The sequence below is a fragment of the Phacochoerus africanus genome, chromosome 15 (genome assembly GCF_016906955.1).
Source record: "Phacochoerus africanus isolate WHEZ1 chromosome 15, ROS_Pafr_v1, whole genome shotgun sequence".
Taxonomy (NCBI): Eukaryota; Metazoa; Chordata; class Mammalia; order Artiodactyla; family Suidae; genus Phacochoerus; species Phacochoerus africanus.
In genome coordinates this window covers 104,342,381-104,362,401 of record NC_062558.1, presented here as the reverse complement: position 1 = coordinate 104,362,401, position 20,021 = coordinate 104,342,381, and the positions used below count along the sequence as shown (strand labels likewise).

General features: G+C 41.6%; 1 protein-coding gene across 1 annotated transcript in view; it reads left to right on the top strand.

The window, feature by feature from the left end:
- CPEB3 (cytoplasmic polyadenylation element binding protein 3) overlaps window positions 1-20,021 on the top strand; it is a 162,005-nt gene that overhangs the window by 100,196 nt on the left and 41,788 nt on the right. The window contains 1 exon segment of the mRNA XM_047759869.1: window positions 8,730-8,848. Coding sequence (XP_047615825.1) covers window positions 8,730-8,848 — 119 coding nt within the window.

Genomic DNA, 20,021 nt, shown 5'->3' with positions numbered 1-20,021 from the left:
CCCTATGGCTTTCTCCAATGCTTGAGCACCTCTGCCCCATTTGTCTCTGACCAATGTTCTATAGGACATAACCCCAACTTAGCACTTTTCCTGTTTCTTAGTCACTTATTTACAGGCTGAGTTTTTCCAGGGCAGTGTTCTTCCTTGGCTTATTCGTCTTTGTATCTGCAGTGCCTGTATCATGCCTTGTACCTCCTAGACATTTTTTATTCTATTGAATTGAATCCAAGGCAAACCAGGCAAGTCCTCTGACCTGAAAGCCAAGGTCAGGGAGAATGTTTGGAACAGACTTCCTGTGCCAAAAAAAGTCTGAGCTCATGCAGCTCTAGCTGGAGAGGTGCCCTTCAGGTCTCTCTAGGAAGGTCACAGGAAATCGGGAAGCCTGGATTCTATACAAGGAGAGATCTCTCTCTGTCCAGACCTTGGATCCTTCCTTCTGTCATCCGAGGCTGGTCCCTTGGTCAGTCCCTGTTTTATGAATGCACCTGTAGCTCAGGACACAGCTTCACAAGCTGGAATTGTTTTCCTATTGTAGTTGATACTTGAAACATACAAATCACTAAGAGCATTGGCTGGTTTTAAGAACTGTTAGGTCTTTCAAAAGACCACACACCTCTTTAGAGAATGGGAGAGTATATTACCCTCTTCTCCAGGAAGACCTTGTGGTTTTAATTTTTAATTTCCCACAACATTTTTATTTGCTTTTTTTGTTTGATTTTTGGCTACACTCATGGCATATGGAAGTTCCCAGGCCCAGGGTTCAAAACCAAGCTGTATCTGCTACCTATGTCACAGCTGAGGGAATGACAAATCCTTAATCAGGTGCCAGGTCAGGGATCCCACCTGCACCTCCACAGAGACAAGTGGGATCATTAACCCAGTGCACCACAGTGGGAACTCCTACACAAATTTTTATTTTGAAAAGTTTCAAAAGTTTAAAAAAAAAAAAGAATAGTACCATGAACACTTATATAACCTTCCGCTAGATTCACCAGTTGTTGGCATCTTGCCACATTTGCTTTCTCTTTTTATCTGTAGGTAGGTGTATATATACATATGTAATTTTTGATGAATCATTTGGGAGTAATTTGAAGACTTCAAGACCTTTCACTCCTAAAGGTTTCACTGTATGTCTTCTGAGAACAAGCAGTATTCAGATTGTTCTAGTAATGTCCTTTAGAGCTGTTTGGTTGGTTGGTTTGTTTTTTTAATCCAAGGTCCAGTCAAAGTCTAGCTTTACATTTAGTTGTCATGTCTCATTACTCTCCTTTAATTTAGACAGTTTCCTAGGCTCTTTGTCTTTTGTATCATTTCAAGAGCTGGATGTTTTATAGGACAGCACTTAAATCGGCATGACCGGTTTGTTTCCTCCTAATGAGATTCAGGTGAAACCCTGCCAGCAGGAGACTCTGTAGATGACGTGCTGCGTAGAGGACATAATGTAGGAGGCACATGATGTCAGTTTGCCATTTCTTGGTGATGTTAGGTGTGATCATTGGATTAAGGCGTTGTCTGCCAGATTCCTCCATTGTAAAAGTGCCCTTTTCTCCCTTTGCAAATACTGATTAATCTTTGAAGTGATACCTTAAGATTGTGTCCCCTCCCAAATTTAGCCAGTGGTTTTTAGCAAGCATTGAAGATGCTTGCTTAAGTTGATGACGTTCTTAATGAACTCTGATGTTCATCTTATTGAAATATAATTTAGTGAGATCTGCCCTTTAACTCCCTTCCCTCAAGAGCCTTCATTTTGATTACATAGCTTAAAAATACACTGAAAACCAATAAGCATCTTTACTCAATATGAAAATTTGATTGACCTAAATAAAACTAAAACTAAACTTCTCCTGATTATTTTGAAATCCATCATTTCAACTCTTCTTAATGTAATTTTTGTGGGCTTTAGAGCGAATATACCTGCATAGACCTTAAATTTCAGGACTAACACAGGTGACCACTTCCTGCAGCTAAATCACTGTTAAATGGTCCCTGTCACAAAAGTGACAGTAAGTAATAAATAGGCAAGTATTCTTGCTAGTGATTTTGAAATTTTATCTCATTATTTAAAAATTTTTAATTGAAGTGTAGTTGTTTTACAGTAATTTGTTAGTTACAGACATACAACAGCAAAGTTCAGTTATAGGTACTTTTCTTTCTCAGAATCTTTTCCCCTTATAGATTATTACACAATTTTGAGTATAGTTACATCTGCTATACAGTAGGTCCTTGTTGGTTATATATTTTATATACACTAGTGTTTATATGTTAGTCCCAACCTCCTAATTTGTCCCTCCCCCCACCTCTCTTTGGTAACCGTAAGTTTGTTTTCTATGTTTGTGAGTCTCTCTTTTGGAAATAAGTTTGTGTGTGTATGTGTGTGTATTTTAGATTCCACATATAGGCAACATCCTGTGATATTTGTCTTTGTCTGGCTTATTTCACTTAGTATGATAATGTCTAGGTCCATCCATGTTGCTGCAAATGGCATTATTTCATTCTTTTTTATGGCTGACTAGTAATTCATTGTATATATGTAGCACATCTTCTTTATCCACTCCTTTATCAATGAACATTTAGGTTGTTTCCATATTTTGGCTATTATAATAGTGCTGCTATGAACATTGGGATGCATGTATCTTTTCAAACTAGAGTTTTCTCCAGATATATGCTCAGGTGTGGGTATATGCCCAGGATCATATGCTAACTCTATATTTAGTTTTCTCTCTCTCTTTTTTTGGTCTTTATTTGCCATTTCTTGGGCCACTCCTGCGGCGTATGGAGGTTCCCAGGCTAGGGGTCAAATCGGAGCTGTAGCCACCAGCCTACGCCACAGCCACAGCCACGCAGGATCCGAGCTGCATCTGCAAACTACACCACAGCTCACGGCAACACCGGATCCTTAACCCACTGAGCAAGGCCAGGGATTGAACCTGCAACCTTGTGGTTTCTAGTCAGATTCGTTAACCACTGAGCCACGACGGGAACTTCCCTATTTTTAGTTTTTTAAGGAATCTCTATACTGTTCTTCATTGTGTCTTCCCCAATTTACATTCCCCCCAATAGTATAGGAGGGTTGCTTTTCCCCCACACCCTTTCCAGCATTTATTATTTGTAGACTTTTTGATAATGGTCATTCTAACTGATGTGAGGTGATAGCTCATTGTAGTTTTGATTTGCATTGCTCTAATAAGTAGCAATGCTGAGCATCTTTTCATGTGCCTGTTGGCTGTCTGTGTGTATTCTTTGGAGAAGCGTCTATTTAGATCTTTTTGCCCATTTTGTGATTGTGTGTTTTTTGTTTTTGTTTTTAGCTGTATGAGCTGTCTGTATGTTTTATTTTGGGTATTAACCCCTCATCTGTTGCATCGTTTGCAAATATTTTCTCCCAGTATCTCGTCATTTTTAGATGAGACAATAGAAGTTAATGGATGCATAAGGGCTCTGGAAGCTGACCTTAAGTTTCAATCTCAAATTTAATCTTTAGGTTTTAATCTGAGATGTCCCTTAACCTCTTAGAGCTTCAGTTTTCTCACCTGTGAAATGGTAATAATAACAACTGCGTTTACCTCATAGAACTACTGTGAGGTCAAGTGTGCATTATTAGCACTGTGCCTAGCACATTGTCAGCACTTCTTATTGGTGTGTGGTGGTGAAGTTGATAGTGATAGTTATTAGTACTAGGGATCAAGTACAAAAAATTATAACATGAAAAATTGTGTGTTAAGAGCTCAGGAAGCTTTGTTTTTGAAAGGTAGCCAAGAACATTTTGGAGGTTGTTATACTCAATGTGTTCTCAGGTATTAAAAGAAAAAAAAACCTTTTAATTAAATTTTTCCTTCAAAAATCTGGCCAAATAAAATGGAATTAGCCCAATTCAATCCCTCCTCCCTCATCCCATACCTCTTCATCCAGAGAAGTGCACTGGTCAGTTCAGGCTTGTCCAAGAATCCCTCACTGTTCTATCCTTCTTCCCCAGCTTATTTGGCAGCAGTGGGAAAACAAGCAGTTTCCTGCCACTCATAATGCCTATAACCCAGGGTGATGGTGACCATGCCAAGAGTTCCTGCTGCTTCCCACAGAGCCCATATTTCTACCCACAGACTGGCTCTGAGTGGTGCCTCCATCACCCGCTTTCTTAGGGCACTTAGAAACAGTGCCTAGTGCATAGTAGGTATTCAGTAAATGTTAGGTTTTAGCAATTATTACCACACTTCTTAGGTACTCAGGTAACAAGGTCACCGTTTCTGAAACTTGAGATTTATAATCCTGTTATCTTTTGGCTGGCTCAGAGGGCAAGGGAAAAACAGGAGTTTATAATTATTTGGCCAAATTTTTTAATATACTTTTCAAACTAGTAGAATACCTACCATCATAGTAACAGTTTGAGGAGCACAATTTGTAGGTAAAATAGGCTTTTATTTAAAGAACGCATTAAAATCAAATAATGCCACATCCAATAATTCTCTGTCCTGGCAGAAATGGCTAGTAATATAGGAAAGCAAATATTCAGTCATTTTATTGCCTGTCATTCAAAAAACTAAGGTTTTTCCTTTAGTATCTAGGTTATTTCCCTTTATTCACCACCAAATGCTTGCAAACACAGAGTAGAAAGTGTATCTTGGAGTTCCCGTTGTGGCTCAGTGGTAAGGAGCCCAACCAGTATCCGTGAGGTTGCGGGTTTGATCCCTGGCCTCACTCAGTGGTTAAGGATCTGGCATTGCGGGTAAGCTGTGGTGTAGGTTGCAGATGCAGCTCGGATCCCACGTTGCTGTGGCTGTGGCCTAGGCCAGCAGCTGCAGATCCAATTCCACCTCTAGCCTGGGAACTTCCATATGCCGCAGGTGAGGCACTAAAAAAAAAAAAATAATAATAATAAATAAATAAATAAAATAAAAATAAAAAATAAAGTATCTCATTCATTTGAACTCTAATTTTTACAGTGAGACCATATATAAAACTTAATTTAATTTTACTTATCTCAAAAATAACTGAAAATGCAATAAAAGTAAAATTGACACTTGCACAATATCTTGGCTTTCAAAGCACCTTACACCTTAGTTATAACTTTCATCTCTGTGAGATAATTAGGACAAATGCCTAGTTTCTTCACTGTGCAGATAAAAGAGCCAAGACGCAGAAACTTTAATATTTTTTTGGATAGACCCATGTTACGTGGAAGTTAGGTGGAAGTTCCCAGGGCAGGGATCAAACCTGCACCACAGTTGCAACCTGTGCCACAGCTATGTCAATGCCAGATCCTTAACCTTCTGCACCACAAGGGAACTCCCAGAACATTTAAGCTCATGATTCCACCACTTGTTGGATGACCTCAAACAAGTCTCTTAATCACTCTGTGAAGTTTCTTTAACTGTAAAATGGAATTTAAAATAGTACCTACCTCACAGAGTGTGTGTGAAGATGAAACAAGTTAATATACATAGTGCTCTTAGAAACAGTGCCTGGTGCATAGAAGGTGTTCAGTAAGTGTTAGGTATTAGTTATTATTACCGCATAGCCAGTTAAGTATTAGGACTAGGACCCAAATCCAGACCTTCTAACTCCTAGTCCAGAACTCCTTCTATAGCACCATGCGGAATTTGCCTTTTTGTAAATCACTGATTTAATTTCTGTCTCACATTGACCTTGTTATTCTTGAAGAGGTCTTTTTCTGCTTTGTTTACTTTGAGCTCTAATTTCTAAGGATCAGCAGGGAAATGTGTTTGAAGGACTTCCTGATTTTTTTTTTTTAATCCTCTGATTTCTGTTGTCATCTAGGTTTGTTTGACCTTGAGGTATCAGAAGGTGTTTTAGTAGGTGCCCATATCAGGAAGTCGTTTTCATGGATGTTTTGGGGTTTCTGTTGAATGTTATTTTGGTTGGAAGGCCTGAGGTAGGCAGTAAGGTTAAAGGAAATAGTTGGACTTTAGTCACACCCCTTCTCTGCAGTGTGATGGGAATATTGTCATTACTGAGAGTGGGAGCTGGCTGATCAGGGAATAGAGATGATTTGTTGTAAAAGAGCCATTCTGAAGAAACTGGTAAAGTATGACGGTCCGGTCCCTGAGAAAGGAAAAGAAGTTGTTTGTAGATATTTTTCTTGGTAATAATATTTGTGTCAGGCTTTTACTTGTGACCCAGTTGTTTTTAGTGTCTACTGCCAGTGTTGACATTTATGGCTGTGGGATAGGCCTAAGTGGAAACCTGTGTGCTTTTGTAGTAGCTACTCGGATGCTCTTGCGGAGATACCCTCCCTTTCCCCTGATGCTCAAATTGAACCCAGTGTGGGATTTGATGTGGGAGATTGTCGGAGGTGGGCAGTGATGTGCAGCCAGCCAGGTGCAGAGGCAAGGAGCTAGAGAAAGTCCCAGCTCACTGAGCATGCCCCACCCCAGGCCTTTTTGATGTGTTTGTACAAGGTATACCCAGATGGGTCCTCTCCAAGAACAAGATACCAGTATGCTGCTCAGGACTTTTGTGGATAAGCTGCACCAAAGTTGAGGCAGGGGATTTGAGAGGACGTGCTGAGACCTCCTCTTTGTGATCTTTGAGGGTTTTGTTTTGTTTTTGTTTTGTTTTCTCTCTTTTGTCTTTGCTAGGGACACACCCCCAGCATATGGAGGTTCCCAGGCTAGGGGGCTCATCGAGCTACAGCTGCCGGCCTACGCCACAGCCACAGCAATGCCAGATCCAAGCCGCATCTGCAACCTACACTACAGCTCACAGCAGTGCCGGATCCTTAACCCACTGAGTGAGGCTAGGGATCGAACCTGCAACCTCATGGTTCCAGTTGGATTCGTTAACCACTGAGCCATGACAGGAACTCTGATCTTTGAGTTTTTTAATCCACCGATCTCTAGTATTCCCTTTGCCAAGTATAATTAATGTTCTCACATTAAATGAAAACAGTGAATTTCTGTTAGATTCACTGGGGCTTGGTAGTCATTCAGTACTATTTCTAAGAGAGAGAGAGGGTACGAAAAAATGATGTATTATCCTTTCTAGTTTTGCAGTTAAGCTTTCTTTTTCTTGCCTGGCCACCTGCTGAATACTCTGACCCATCTAGCCTGGGAGCAAAGCCCAGAAAACAGCTCTGGGTCCTACCATGTCTGCAGCCTTCCTCTGGGTATTGGCTTCTGCCAGTTGCATTGGCCACTCTTGGTATGCAGCATCATGGTTCATATTTTTCCTGCTATGCTTGCTTGGATGCTCTGTATGGTAGATGGGGAGTTGGGAGAAAGGATTAAAAAAAAAGAGTATCCATTAATCACTCTCTACTGCCACTGTCATTGTGTGCTGCCCAGGACTCCAGAAAGCTTTGCTTCTAGACCATTTGATTTAGCATCTTTGTTTGATGTGTAATGAGCTTCTGAACATGGGGGTTCTTATCCTTCTTCACTACTTACAGCGTTTTGGCACACAGTGCGCCAGAGGAGATCTGTACTAGTGATGGTTTTCTTTGAGGTCGGTAGTAGGACTGGGAGTGGAGGTGAGAGACTTAGCAAAGCTAAAGGGGTTGTAGAGAGATTGAGTGGTTGACTATTCAGGCTTAGCCTAGCTCATGATGGGCCTTTGCTCAGCTGCCATTCGTGAATGCCAGGGTGGCAGCAAGTGCCAGTGTTGGCCTTTGAACATCTCTTACTCTCTTTGAAGTCTTTGCTGATTCTCTCAAGTCAGATTCCTTGCTTGTAAGGGCTCCCGTAGTCCTTTTTTCCCCCACTTAGCCCCCTTAGCTTTGTAGTGAGTGGTTAATTGTCTAGAAGTCTTTTCTTCTACCATACAAGTCTATTGACAGCTGAAACCTAGTTTCGTTGATCTCAGTTTTCCTCCATAGCTTGTGTCCCATTTGTAACAGTTGCTCAGTAAAACGTTCTAAACTGAACAAAGCTTGCTGTGTCCATGGACATCCCTCATGTCCCCGTTTACAGGTCATGTTCTCAGCCATAGATGGAAGAATATCCTTGAAGACACAGAGCATCACCATCAGAAAGAACATGTTAAGACACACTAGCCTATTTTGGAGCTTTTTTTTTTCAGGGGGGAACACCTCTTGAGATATAATTCACAGTTCACTCGTGTAAAATGTATAGTTTCGTGGTTTCCAGTATGTTCACAGAGTTATACAATCACCACCACAATCACTTTTAGAAAATTTTCATTATCCCCCCCCCTCCAAAGAAACACTGTACCTACTTCCGCCACCCAACCAGCCCTGGGCAACCACTAATCTGTGTTTTGTCTGTATCGATTTGCCTGTTCTGGAAATTCCATGTACATGGAATTATGCAGTATGTGGTATTCTGTGCCTGGCACATTTCACTTAGCATAGTGTTGTCAGGATACATCTATGTTGTGGCAGGTGTCAAGTCTGAAGCTTGGTGGAAGTTGGAGGGCAGGTGATGCCTGTTTTCTCTCTAGCAGCTGTGACTCAGGCCAATGGTGAGTCTGCCTGCTCTCATTAAAGATGACCAAACCTATTCAGTGGAATTTCCATGGACATGTTCTGAACTTGCCTGAGTCATTACGGGAATTAAGCAAGGTAAAATCTATGAGCACCTACTACAGTGCCTGGCATGTGAGGGTCTCAGTGACTGTTGCCTCCCTGTGTCCCACTTCAGGTTCTTAGATTTTCATAAGAATTTGCCAAAGTGAAACAAGAGACAAATGTTTAATTGGTACTTTGAGTTAATTTACTGATTCCTCCCCCTACCCGTTTGTTTTTGTTCTCCCCCAAGGCTATGCCTTTCTGCTGTTCCAGGAGGAGAGCTCAGTACAAGCTTTGATAGATGCCTGCCTGGAAGAAGACGGAAAACTGTACCTGTGCGTGTCAAGCCCCACCATCAAGGATAAACCGGTAAGAAATATGCAGCCAGCTGTTGCTTTGCAGAGCACGTATGCAATTGAAATAGCTGATCGCCTTCTCCTTGTCATGGGAATGCTGGGAACTGGGCTCCTCTTTCCCGGGGTGACCTTGCTGTGCAGTAGAGCTGGACTTCTGTTGATGGGAAGCTAATAACAAATTATTCAGTATTTTGTTTTGTACCTTTGGGACCACATATAAACAAGTGTGCCCTTGTCTTTCACTTTACGCCTCTTTTAAGCTAGTTCCTATTCAGAAACTCTGCATCAAAGTAAATAATGCTCTTAGTGGTTTTGGCAGCTGGTTTCTGTCATTATTTCAGATCAAGGACAGGAATAATTTTTTTTTTTAAAAAAAGATCATAATCATCAATGTTTATGTGCCTTTGAATGCAAGGCATTGTGCTGGGTGGTGCCCACAGCTGGCTAAATAGGGCCTTCTGGGCCAGGAGCTTATACTCCAAAATGGATAGCTTCAAACAGGGCAGGGGAGGGGAAGGACAGAGAACATGGACCCCAAATCATAAATAAATGTACACTTCAGAATTTGTGGTTAAGTTTGTGGTTTCTGAACCAAAGAATGTAAGTCACTGCGTAAGAGAGGAAGATGTTTCCTTTCTCCTGGCAGAGGGGGTATCAGTGGAGCAGGGGCAAGACTATGTTTAGAGCAGAAGAGAAAACTTGGTTAACATGGTAGAAGTAAAGATCCTCAGGAAGTTGCGGGGGGTGAGTTTATGTGTTGGTACTAGGAGTAGAAGATGAGTAGAAATAGTGATCTGGACTAAGGGACCAGAGGAAGTATCTGTCACGGAGCCTGCAGCATCCCCTGTAAGACTTACACAGAGATGTAGGGCTTGATTGACAGCTAGGTTTATTCTTAGAAATGTGTATGGGGAGAGAGTTGTGGTCGGACATAGAAGTTCCCAGTTTGAGTCTTGATTCTAGCATTTGAAAATCTGTTTGACTCTGAATAAGTCACTTAATCCATTTTGCATCTTGGTTTCCTCATCTATAAAAATAAGAAGAATAATGCTTCCTCTGTGGGATGTTGAGAGGCTCAAAGAAGAGGAACATGAATGTGAAACCATTTGGTGAGGTTGAGTACTTGTGCAAATGGTGCTATGTAGTCTTACGTAGTGCTAGAGGATTCAGGAGAGCAAGGTTAGAGATTATCTACCTAGTAATATTTTTTGAAAAGATGGTGACATCTAGAACAGGGTTTACAGTTAGTTGCAAAACAATGATGCTGGCACTCTGCATAGTGGGAGAATGCAACCTGTAAAGCAGAAGATGAAATTATTAAAGAACAGGGCTCCTGAGTCATTGTACGATAACTGATGCAGAAGATGAAGCAAGGAATTTAGCAAGTATGAAAGTACCACTGTAATTTTCAATTTCTGGGGCCATTACCCAATTTTTATAACAACAGTTAACAGCATTGGGCAGGGTAACTATACAGGTAGCTATTCAGGAAAATAGTAGAAAATAATAGGTTGAGCCAAAGAGTAGAGAGCCTTTGTTAACTTTGGTTTTAAACAGAGTGGAGAGGGTGTGTGTTACAAGAGACGTGGGGACTGACTAGAATGAGAGTGTGCGGTGTTGCCTCTGCGTAAATAATAAGAAAGCTGCAGTAACTTCTAAATCTCTGTGGAGTAATGTGAAATTAGGAAGACTGAGCCCAGTTTGGCAGGGGCAGATGTCTGAGAGGAAAATGGTCGACCTCCAGAGAGCCTCTGCCAGTGACACATCAGTGGAAGGGGGTAGGGAGGTAGGAAGGGTTGGGGTTGGCCGTGCACCATACAAGAGGTTTCAAAATATGTTTATATCCATCAGATGACACATTGAGACGGTTATGTCCATAGTAGACCGAGAAGCTGTTGATTGAGGGGAGGAGCCTGGAGATGAGCAGGCGAGGCTGGCGTACTTTGGAAGAGTCATGTCATGGGCCGTGTGGAAGGCGAAGATAATATGCTGTGTGAGGGTGAGCTCTCACCAGGACCAGGCATCTTGTGAGAGGGCAGTGCCGTGACTGTTGAGTGTTTTCACTCCAAAACTTGTACTATCCCTAGCTTGAAGGACTTTTGACGAGATGGCGTGAGTGTGTTCAGGGTGGTATGGCTGTAGACATTGAAGGCCTTTGGAAGTGAATTCGTGTAATTATCTGTTTTGGAAATGTTTACGGGGAAACTAACTTTCATAGTTTTTGTTTCTACAAACCTCTGCCTTATTGCAGTTTTCATTTCCTGAGCTCAAGTGAAGCCGTTTTATTGGAGCTTAGTGAATTCTGAATGGTGACTGCTGCTCACGTATTTCTTTGACCCAAGCATACTCAGAATTTCCAGCATAAACAATTTAAATGAAACTTAGGATGGGAACCATAAAAGCCCCCAAACACCTGTAATTCCAATGAACTGGATCCCAAGTTGGGTTCTGGCTCTGTTGGCTCCATTTTTGAAATCTTCTCTTTCTTGGCTCCAACTCCACATCTACCACTCCCGGCTTCATTTGGCCACACTTCTCTACCAGGTTTTGGTATATTCCACCGCATTTGGGATGCTCCCACAGAAAATGAAAGCTGGGTTGAACCTTTGGGAGTCAATGAGGACCTGGGCAGTAGCACAAGGTAAAGTCAGCCTCTAGAGCTCATTCACCAAACCTTTTGAGCAGTGGCTCTTTTTTGCTTTTTCCACTCAGTTTAGCTCCCTTTCAGGATCTTAGTGCCCTCAGTCTGTTGTTTAGTTCTCTCTGGTCCTCGCTGGATTTCTCCTTGAAAATACATGCCATGTTCCAAAGTAACCTCACAGATTTTCTATCCTTTGCCCTTCTCCCTTCCCCCTAAACCAACCCCCCATTCCCTTTGTACGGATTAGGTTAATCACATGGTTTTTCTAATATAGAGCCTGATAGAAAAGTTCCCTCTCACTTATCCTTTCTAAGATCATGTTTGTTTTTTTAACGCAAATGAATCCATAATTAGTGGATTTCAGGTAGTTATATTTTTGGTCAGTAGTTACCTTTCATTACATGTCTCCACTCAGACTATTCTATATATAGGTCCGATCCTGAAAGATAGCAAAAGAAACTGTATTTATGGCCTGATTAATTGACTCCTTAGTCTTAAAGAACAAAAGACAAGTTGGCAAGAGCAGAAGTGATTGCATAGCTTCTATATCTGTGATTTTTTCCCCCCTCCTCCAGCAAGAGGAGTTCCATAGCTCAGATGTCTCAGACATCCCGGTGGATAGCTGGGTCTTTGCCCCTGCTTTCAGTGGAGCAGGCATACATTGTGACAGTGGCCCTTCTTATTAAGGCCTACTTTCTGAATCTATAAATATGCTGAACTAAAGTTTCAAGACAGCAGACTGACAGAGCAGGAAACCTAAGAGAGTCTAATAGATTGAGGTGCTGCAAAGGGTAACCCTGAACAGGAAGCGAGGAAGGAGATGTTGTGGTTCTTACCTTCTAGAACACTTTGGCCAGAGATGTGGGATAGCAAACACCCTGAAGGGAGTATCAGGGAAGCTTCCGAATTCCTCCTTATTACAATTTATAGCACAATCACAATTTATAAATACCCTAAAACATGACAGATTGACTTTGCTATATATTTTTAAACTGTCTTACCAAACTGAAGTGTGCTTATCCTGTAAGGGCAGTTCTTTAGGTTATTGTTCAGGTCATCCACTTAAAACTAGAAAGAAAAAAAATGGAAAAATGACAGGGAAAAAAAAATAGGAAGCTGGAAATAAAGTCTGGTTTAATTCTTTAATTTCTTTCTTTCTTTAGGGCCGCACCCACGACATATGGAGGTTCCCAAGCTAGGGGTTGAATTGGAGCTGCAGCTGCTGGCCTACACCACAGCCATAGCAACTCAAGATCTGAGCCGCATCTGTGACCTACACCACAGCTCACGGCAACACCAGATCCTTAACCTACTGAACAAAGTCAGGGACCAAACCTGCATCCTCATGGATATTAGTCTGATTCATTTCTGCTGAGCCATGACAGGAACTCCTATTTTTTTAATTTTTAATTTTAAGGTTTTTTTTTTGTTTGTTTGTTTTTTTTTTTGGCTGCATCTACAGCATGTGGAAGTTCTGGGCCAAGGATTAAACCCATGCCAGAGCAGCAACCCAAACCGCTGTGGTGATAATGCCATATCCTTAACCCAGTGTGCCACAGGAGAACTCCTAATTCTGTCTAATTTTTAATTCGACACTTTCTATCATTCCAGTGTCTCCTGCCCCCATTTATATATCAGAGGACTCTAGCATTTTTCATCACTTTTTTAAGTTTCAAAAATGTTCAGATCCTTTTGCTTAGGATTTAAGACCTGCTCAGTCTGACTTCAAATTTCGTTCAACCTTACTTTTTTCTGCTTTCCTCCTGAGCCCCATATTCCCATCAATTAAAATATTTAAGGTCCTATTTCTTTCTTTTTTATTTTACTTATTTATTTTTTGTCTTTTGTCTTTCAGGCCTGTACCCTAAGCATATGGAGGTTCCTACACCATTAGCTCTTGGCAATGCTGGATCCTTAACCCACTGAGCGAGACCAGGTGTCGAACCCATGTCCTCATGGATGCTAGTTGGGTTCATTAACCACTGAACCATGATGGGAACTCCCTAAGCTCCTGTTTCAATTTCTAATTCCTACCCTTATTTTCAGGCCCCTCTCAAATGTTGTCTCTTTTCTGAAGCCTTCTCTGATCACTACCCCATCTATAGTGAATCATACCTTCTGTCATAACTATCTCCAGCCCATGTACAGCCATCTTCTTAACTACTATGCCTTCCTTTCTTCCTTCAAACCATGTTTGAGTACCTACTATGGGCAAGACATTAGTACTGGTTACTATGAATCAGACATGAAATCCTGTGTTCATAATGTTAATAGTATAATGAGTAGCTAAAACAAGTGTATAAATACACAAATCTATAGAGCCTGGCACATAAAATGTTCTCAAATATTTGTTAAATTAAGAAAGTAACAGATACAATGAAGATAAGATATGGATTAAGTACTTTGGACAGTCTGTACATACCTGGAGTGATGAAAGAAAACTTTTTGGATGAAGTGTCATTTAAACACGGCCTTGAAGGATGAAGAGAGTTTGGAGATTGGCCAGGAGAAGTGTGGAAGTGTGGGGGAGTGGACGTTTTAGAGAAAGGCAATAATATGAACACAGAAATGAGAAATTATGTAGTATAAATGGAGAACACTTAGGCTGGTTAGTTGGAACACAAATAAAGGAAAAGAAGGAGTTCCCATTGTGGATCAGTGGAAGTGAACCCAACTAGTATCCATGAGGATGTCGGTTCGATCCCTGGCCTCACTCAGTGGTTAAGGATCTGGTGCTGGCATGAGCTGTGGTACGGGTCACAGATGTCGCTTGGATCCTACGTTGCTGTGGCTCTGACACAGGCCGGCAGCTACAGCTCCCATTTGATCCCTAGCCTTGGAACTTCCATATGCTATGGGTTTGTTCCTAAACAGCAAAAAAAAAAAAAAAAAAGAATAAGAAAAAGAGTAGAGGGAAATTAAATTGGAAAAAATAGGTAGAGAGGCTTATAGGGGAATCTTTATGGATGGTCTCAGTCCTTCAGTGTGTGGTACACTCACTCAAACTCCTCTTCCATCTACTACCTCCTAAGACAATAACTATAATTTTATCTTGGCTCAATCAAATTTGGTTTTATATCATATCCCACCTTGGAAATCTGTAGCATTTCTGATCTTCTTTCTTTATTATTTATTGAAACCTTGATCTAAAATCATGGTTTGGGTACCTCCCATCATAGGAATTTATTGAAACCTTGATCTAAAATCATGGTTTGGGTTCCTCCCATCATAGGAATTTCTCCAGAGAAGGAATTCTTTCTCTAAAATGAGAGAAGTACTTCCTATTCATAATTAAGTCACATTTCCTCATCCTCAGTATCTGAATTTGCAAATGGGTCCAGAGTTCTTAGTGCTGGAGTCTTTGGAAGCTGTTATTCCTTTCTCGGGAGATCCAAAAGATACTGCAATTCCAGTGTGCAGAATGGTATCGAGCGGACAAAATAGTCAAACCATCCCCCAAGGGATCATATTCAGTGTTTTCCAAAGTGTGTTCTGAAGAACAGTTGTCTCATCAAGCACTGGTCTCTTGAGAGGATCACTGGCAAAAGGTTTGCTCGTAGTAAGAGGTAGCACTTACTGAGCACACGCTTCGTGCATTTTATATCCACTTTCTCCTTTAATTAAAGATTCCATAGCCAAAACATTTGGGAAACATAATAAAGTTCTGAGGAGTCGTGCAGTAAATAAATTAGTGGAATATTGTTTAATCCAGCATATTATATACCTCTCTGGGGATTATACTTGTGCAGATTCCGGTGGAATTAGTATTCCAGGAAGCTCACTCAAAGAATAGGCTTCTTCCCAGGAAAAACTTAGGTAACTTGAACTTTTATGTGTGCATTCCTCTCAGGAGTTGTAGTGATCTGCATGCCAGTGACAACATCCTTGTTCTAGCACCATGGAGCTGAAAATACACATTTCTGTAGATGCTGGACAAAATCTTCTGGCTACAGAGCACGAGCTCCTGAAGCTCCGAACCTAAAAGTTAAAATAGCTGAAAATAGTGCCAGTTTCATCACTAAATCATTTTCTTGAGCTTTTTCTAACTGCTAGTTTTGTTGGTAGCTTTAAAAAGAATCTGTGGGTCATTTCTTAATGCATTGAAAATGGGCCAGATGAGTTTGGAAGGAAGAGAGAGGTTAATCACTCACAAATAAAAATGCATTGTGTCTTTTCAGAGGTGGTGGCCAGTAGCCTGAAGGACAGGGAGCCTTGCAGGCACACAGCATCATGGCAGCAGAAAGAGTATATATAGACTTTGGGTCAGATAAACCTGGGTTTCAGTCCTGAGATGACTTCACTCTTCTGGGCCTTAGTTTCCTTACCCTGAAAGCAGGGATACTTTTTACAGCAGACTGTTATGGTGAGTTTAAATGTGACAGTGTGTGTAAAAGGCCTAGCAAGTGGTACAGTGTGTGTAAAAGGCCTAGCAATTGGTGCAGTGTAGGTGCCCAGAAGTGCTAGTTTTCTTCTTCCTTTTGAAAGGGAATCATCCATCATGCTTATACTTTCTAAGCGATGTGGGAACATCAGAAGTGATGATGAGGACTAGGTGATTCTGATCATCAGGTGGGTCACCTGGTGGCATCAAAAATTTGCTCTGGGAGTTCCCGTCATGGTGCAGTGGAAACAAATCTGACTAGTATCCATGAGGACGAAGGTTCAATCCCTGGCCTCGCTCAGAGGGTTAAGGATTCAGTGTTGCTGTGGCTGTGGCATAGGCTGGTGGCTACAGCTCCAATTTGACCCCTTGCCTGAGAACTTCCATATGCTATGTGTGCGGCCCTAAGAAGACAAAAGAAAAAAAAATTGCACTGATTAGGCCCAAGCTCTGGGGCACTGTCTGGTGAGCAGATTTCCTGTATTACTGTGACTCTGGAAGGCAGCTTTCAGTGGAGTGAGGCAAGCCATCAGGGATCTATAGAGGGGCAGCTGCTGACGTGTTCTTATAGCACCGCTGTCTGCCCAGCAGGAAAACATTTGTTAATTCACCAGAACGCTGAGGAGCACAGAGCACTCACTGTGCTAGGCAGTTAGGATCTGCACAGAGCTATGGTCTCAGCCTTAGAGGCCCCAGAGTCCAATGGAGAGAAATAAACATGTGAATAGTAAGTGGAGTAAGGAGTCACGGGTGCTGTGACGGAAGTATAGAGAGTGGCTGTGGGGGTCAGGGGCAGCTCACAAAGCAGAGTGGTCTGATGTTCCTGAAGGAGTCTGGCAAGCCTTTAGCGGGAAGGTGTTCCCTTGAATCTTCCAGTTCTAGGTACCAGTATTAATCATAGCATCTAATTGATAATGGCTTTATTATATCATGCATAGAGCAAGGACATTCATCGCCATTTGGGGGGGCACAGCTTTTGCATGCTGTTTTTGTACTGGGTGCCTTTAGGAAACAGTATATAGAGTGCTGTTTGAATTGTCCCATTGGGGCTGTAAGCCTTGGTTTCCATGCATCAGGCTGTGCAGCTTGGTGCCGATGGCAGCAGTTTCCTTTTTGTACCTGGACCGTTTCCTGAGACTGATGTAGGTTGGAATATCCTGGGAGGGTGAGAGATTTTCCCAGGGTTGCTTTTGGCTCCCTGTCTAGGAAGAATCTTGGCTATTTTGATGAAGTGCTGTGCTCTACCAGGATCTGAGGAGTGGAAGGAATAGTCTGAGTGTAAGAGAGCTTTTTGCTTTGAGTCCCAGTAGAGTTCTGCCTGAGGCCCCAGAGCTGCCGAGGGTACAGAAGTCTTATCAAGGCTGTTGACTCTGAGCAGCTATTAGGTTCCTTCCCCCAGAACAGAGAGGGAGTGCATCTCCTTTTCCTCCCCAGTGGGTGGAGGGCAGCATTTGAGAATAGTAGCTAGGATCTAAACGCCTCAAAGTTGGCTGTTATGGAGCTGTGCAGTAAAAATTAGGTGGAAATGAGATACCAGCTACGAATGTGCTTTGAAGAGTCCGAACCACAATTATTGCTGTTATGGCTGTTAGTTTTGGTGGTTAATAATAATAAAACAACCAGGGAAGAGTTAAAGATGCCTCACAAACCACAAACTAGTTTATTTGTGATACTGTGAGGCACCCCAGTCATTCTGTGAGGCCTCTGTGGCCTAAAATAGAATTGCTGACAGCTGGGGTGGGTCTGAGTTCATTACCACTACAGCTGAGCTGCTGCAGCTGCATGTCAGCGGACCTCAGTCCAGCTGACTCATCCTGGCTGTCAGAAGAGCCGGAATGCTCCTGCTTGTTGGGGAGAGCAGTCCTGATGGTTCTGCGGTATTGTTTTTCCAATTCATGTAGATTGAAAGGATTGCAGGATTAGGGAGAGAAAAACGGAGACTTTTTCCTGAAGAGCTTGAGTAGGAGTTTGAAGGGAATAAAAAAGAGGAAAATGAAAATGGGGCAGGGTGGAAGGGATGCTGCGCCAAGTGCTTTATGGGTCATTTGTGGGAAAGAGATGGCAAGGAAGGGGCTTTTGTTCAGGTAATTTCCTAAACTGGCCACCAGATTGCACTGTTGACTCTGAACAGTTTGGTTGCTTTTTAGAGCTGCCTTAAGATGAACAGACGAAAAGGAAGGCACCATGCAGTAGAACGTTCATGTGGTGAATATTTGTAACTTAAGGAAAGGACCAGACAAGGATGAAGTGTTCAAAATGAGCTCAAGATAGCATTGTTTACTGGTAGATGAATGTCTAAATTTTTTTTTTTTTTTGTCTTTTTGCTATTTCTTCAGGCCGCTCCCGCGGCATATGGAGGTTCCCAGGCTAGGGGTCTAATCGGAGATGTAGCCGCCAGCCTACGCCAGGGCCACAGCAACGCAGGATCCAAGCCACGTCTGCAACCTACACCACAGCTCACGGCAACGCCGGATCGGTAACTCACTGAGCAAGGGCAGGGACCGAACCCGCAACCTCATGGTTCCTAGTCGGATTCGTTAACCACTGCGCCACGACGGGAACTCCTGAATGTCTAAATTCTGAATAGTGGTCTATACTGAAAGAATTCTAGAGCTATAGGATCGTGTTCAGAAACTTGAAACTCTAAGGCTTTTATTTAAAACTGTTCTTACTGAAACCGTATGTTTTTTCTTATCCTATTATTAAAGCTACAATACAGATGCATTTTATATTTAATTTTAACTTAGAGGCCTTTGCAAATTTTCAATGAAATTTTCTTTTTAATGTTATCTTGTAGCATCCTGTCAAAATAAGTGACCTATATTGCATTTCTTAATTTTGTTTCCTAGCACTTGGCCTAATCTTATCCCTGTTAATGACTTTCAGTTTCAACTAGAATGAAACTTTAGTTAACTCTCTGAGAGCAGTAACAGGAAATAAGTGAGGAAAAGGCCTTGATGTGAGTGAAGTTTCTATGATGTTTTGTTCAATTAGTTCAAGCCTATTGTGCTGTATTTAATACATACTAAGAGTAACATATAATAGGGTAGTGTTATCCAGTGTGGATATTAAGTTTTATGCAAAAAAATGGAAATAATTTGGAAATGCTGGGTTAAACAATGTTTGAACAGATTCCTTTCCTATAGAACTTCTCAGAGCCTTTAATTGATATATATGTTGTTGTGCCGTGAAACTCCAAGAAGGAAGAGGTAGTTTTTAACTTTTCCCACACACTGCTTGTCTGGCAGAATAACCCTGGGGACCTGTGCTTCACAGAACACACTTTGGGAAACCTCAAAAAGGAAACTTAGTGCTTTCAGTACTAAGTGTTGCTATTACATGTTAATGTTATGTTCTTTTAGATTTTTTCTTGAAGGCTGTTGAAGTCACTCTATGGTATAAATTGGCATATTTATACTCCCAAGCTTCATATACGGTTTTTGCCTTTATCCTTAAGAAGATTTGCCTTTGGAGATAAGAATTATTCAAAGCTGATTATTAATTCAGGAGATGAGAATTCAGAAGACAAGTAATTTAGCCAAAAGTAGGTTTATGATCCTCACCAGGACTTCCATAGGGATATATGCTTAAAAAAGAAACCAAAGAAAAACGACTTTTGTATTTCTTTCATAAGTGCTTATAGAGCAAAACATTCCATTGTGAGCTGTGTAGTAACTAACCTTTCTAGTCAGAGATCACAGACTGGGGCCGCAGAATGGATCTGGCGTGCAGATAGTTTTGTTTAGCCTGTACAAGGGATTTTAACATTTAAATTAGTTCCCAACATTTAAAAATCTTGAAGTTTCACATAAAAATCTAAATTTCTAGCTATTTTTGAGGAATTGAAAAGTCAGACCAAACATTTCCAAGTGAAATCTACTAGCTGGAGCTGCGAAGTGTTTGCTTCCTTTAAAAGGAGTGATTTACTCCAGTGTGTCACTGCTGGCCTTCTAATTATTGTCCTTTGGCCTTGTCATATTTCTGTTGCCTGTCCAGCCCTACAGACATTTGGGTGTAAGTAGCCCTAGTGGGTGCTGCCCCCAGATAGCCTCTTCCTAGAGTCACCTTTGTAATTACATGTCAGGTTTCTTCAAGAAGTAGTGTTGAGGAGTTCCCATTGTGGCGCAGCAGAAACCAATCTGACTAGTATCCACGATGATGCAG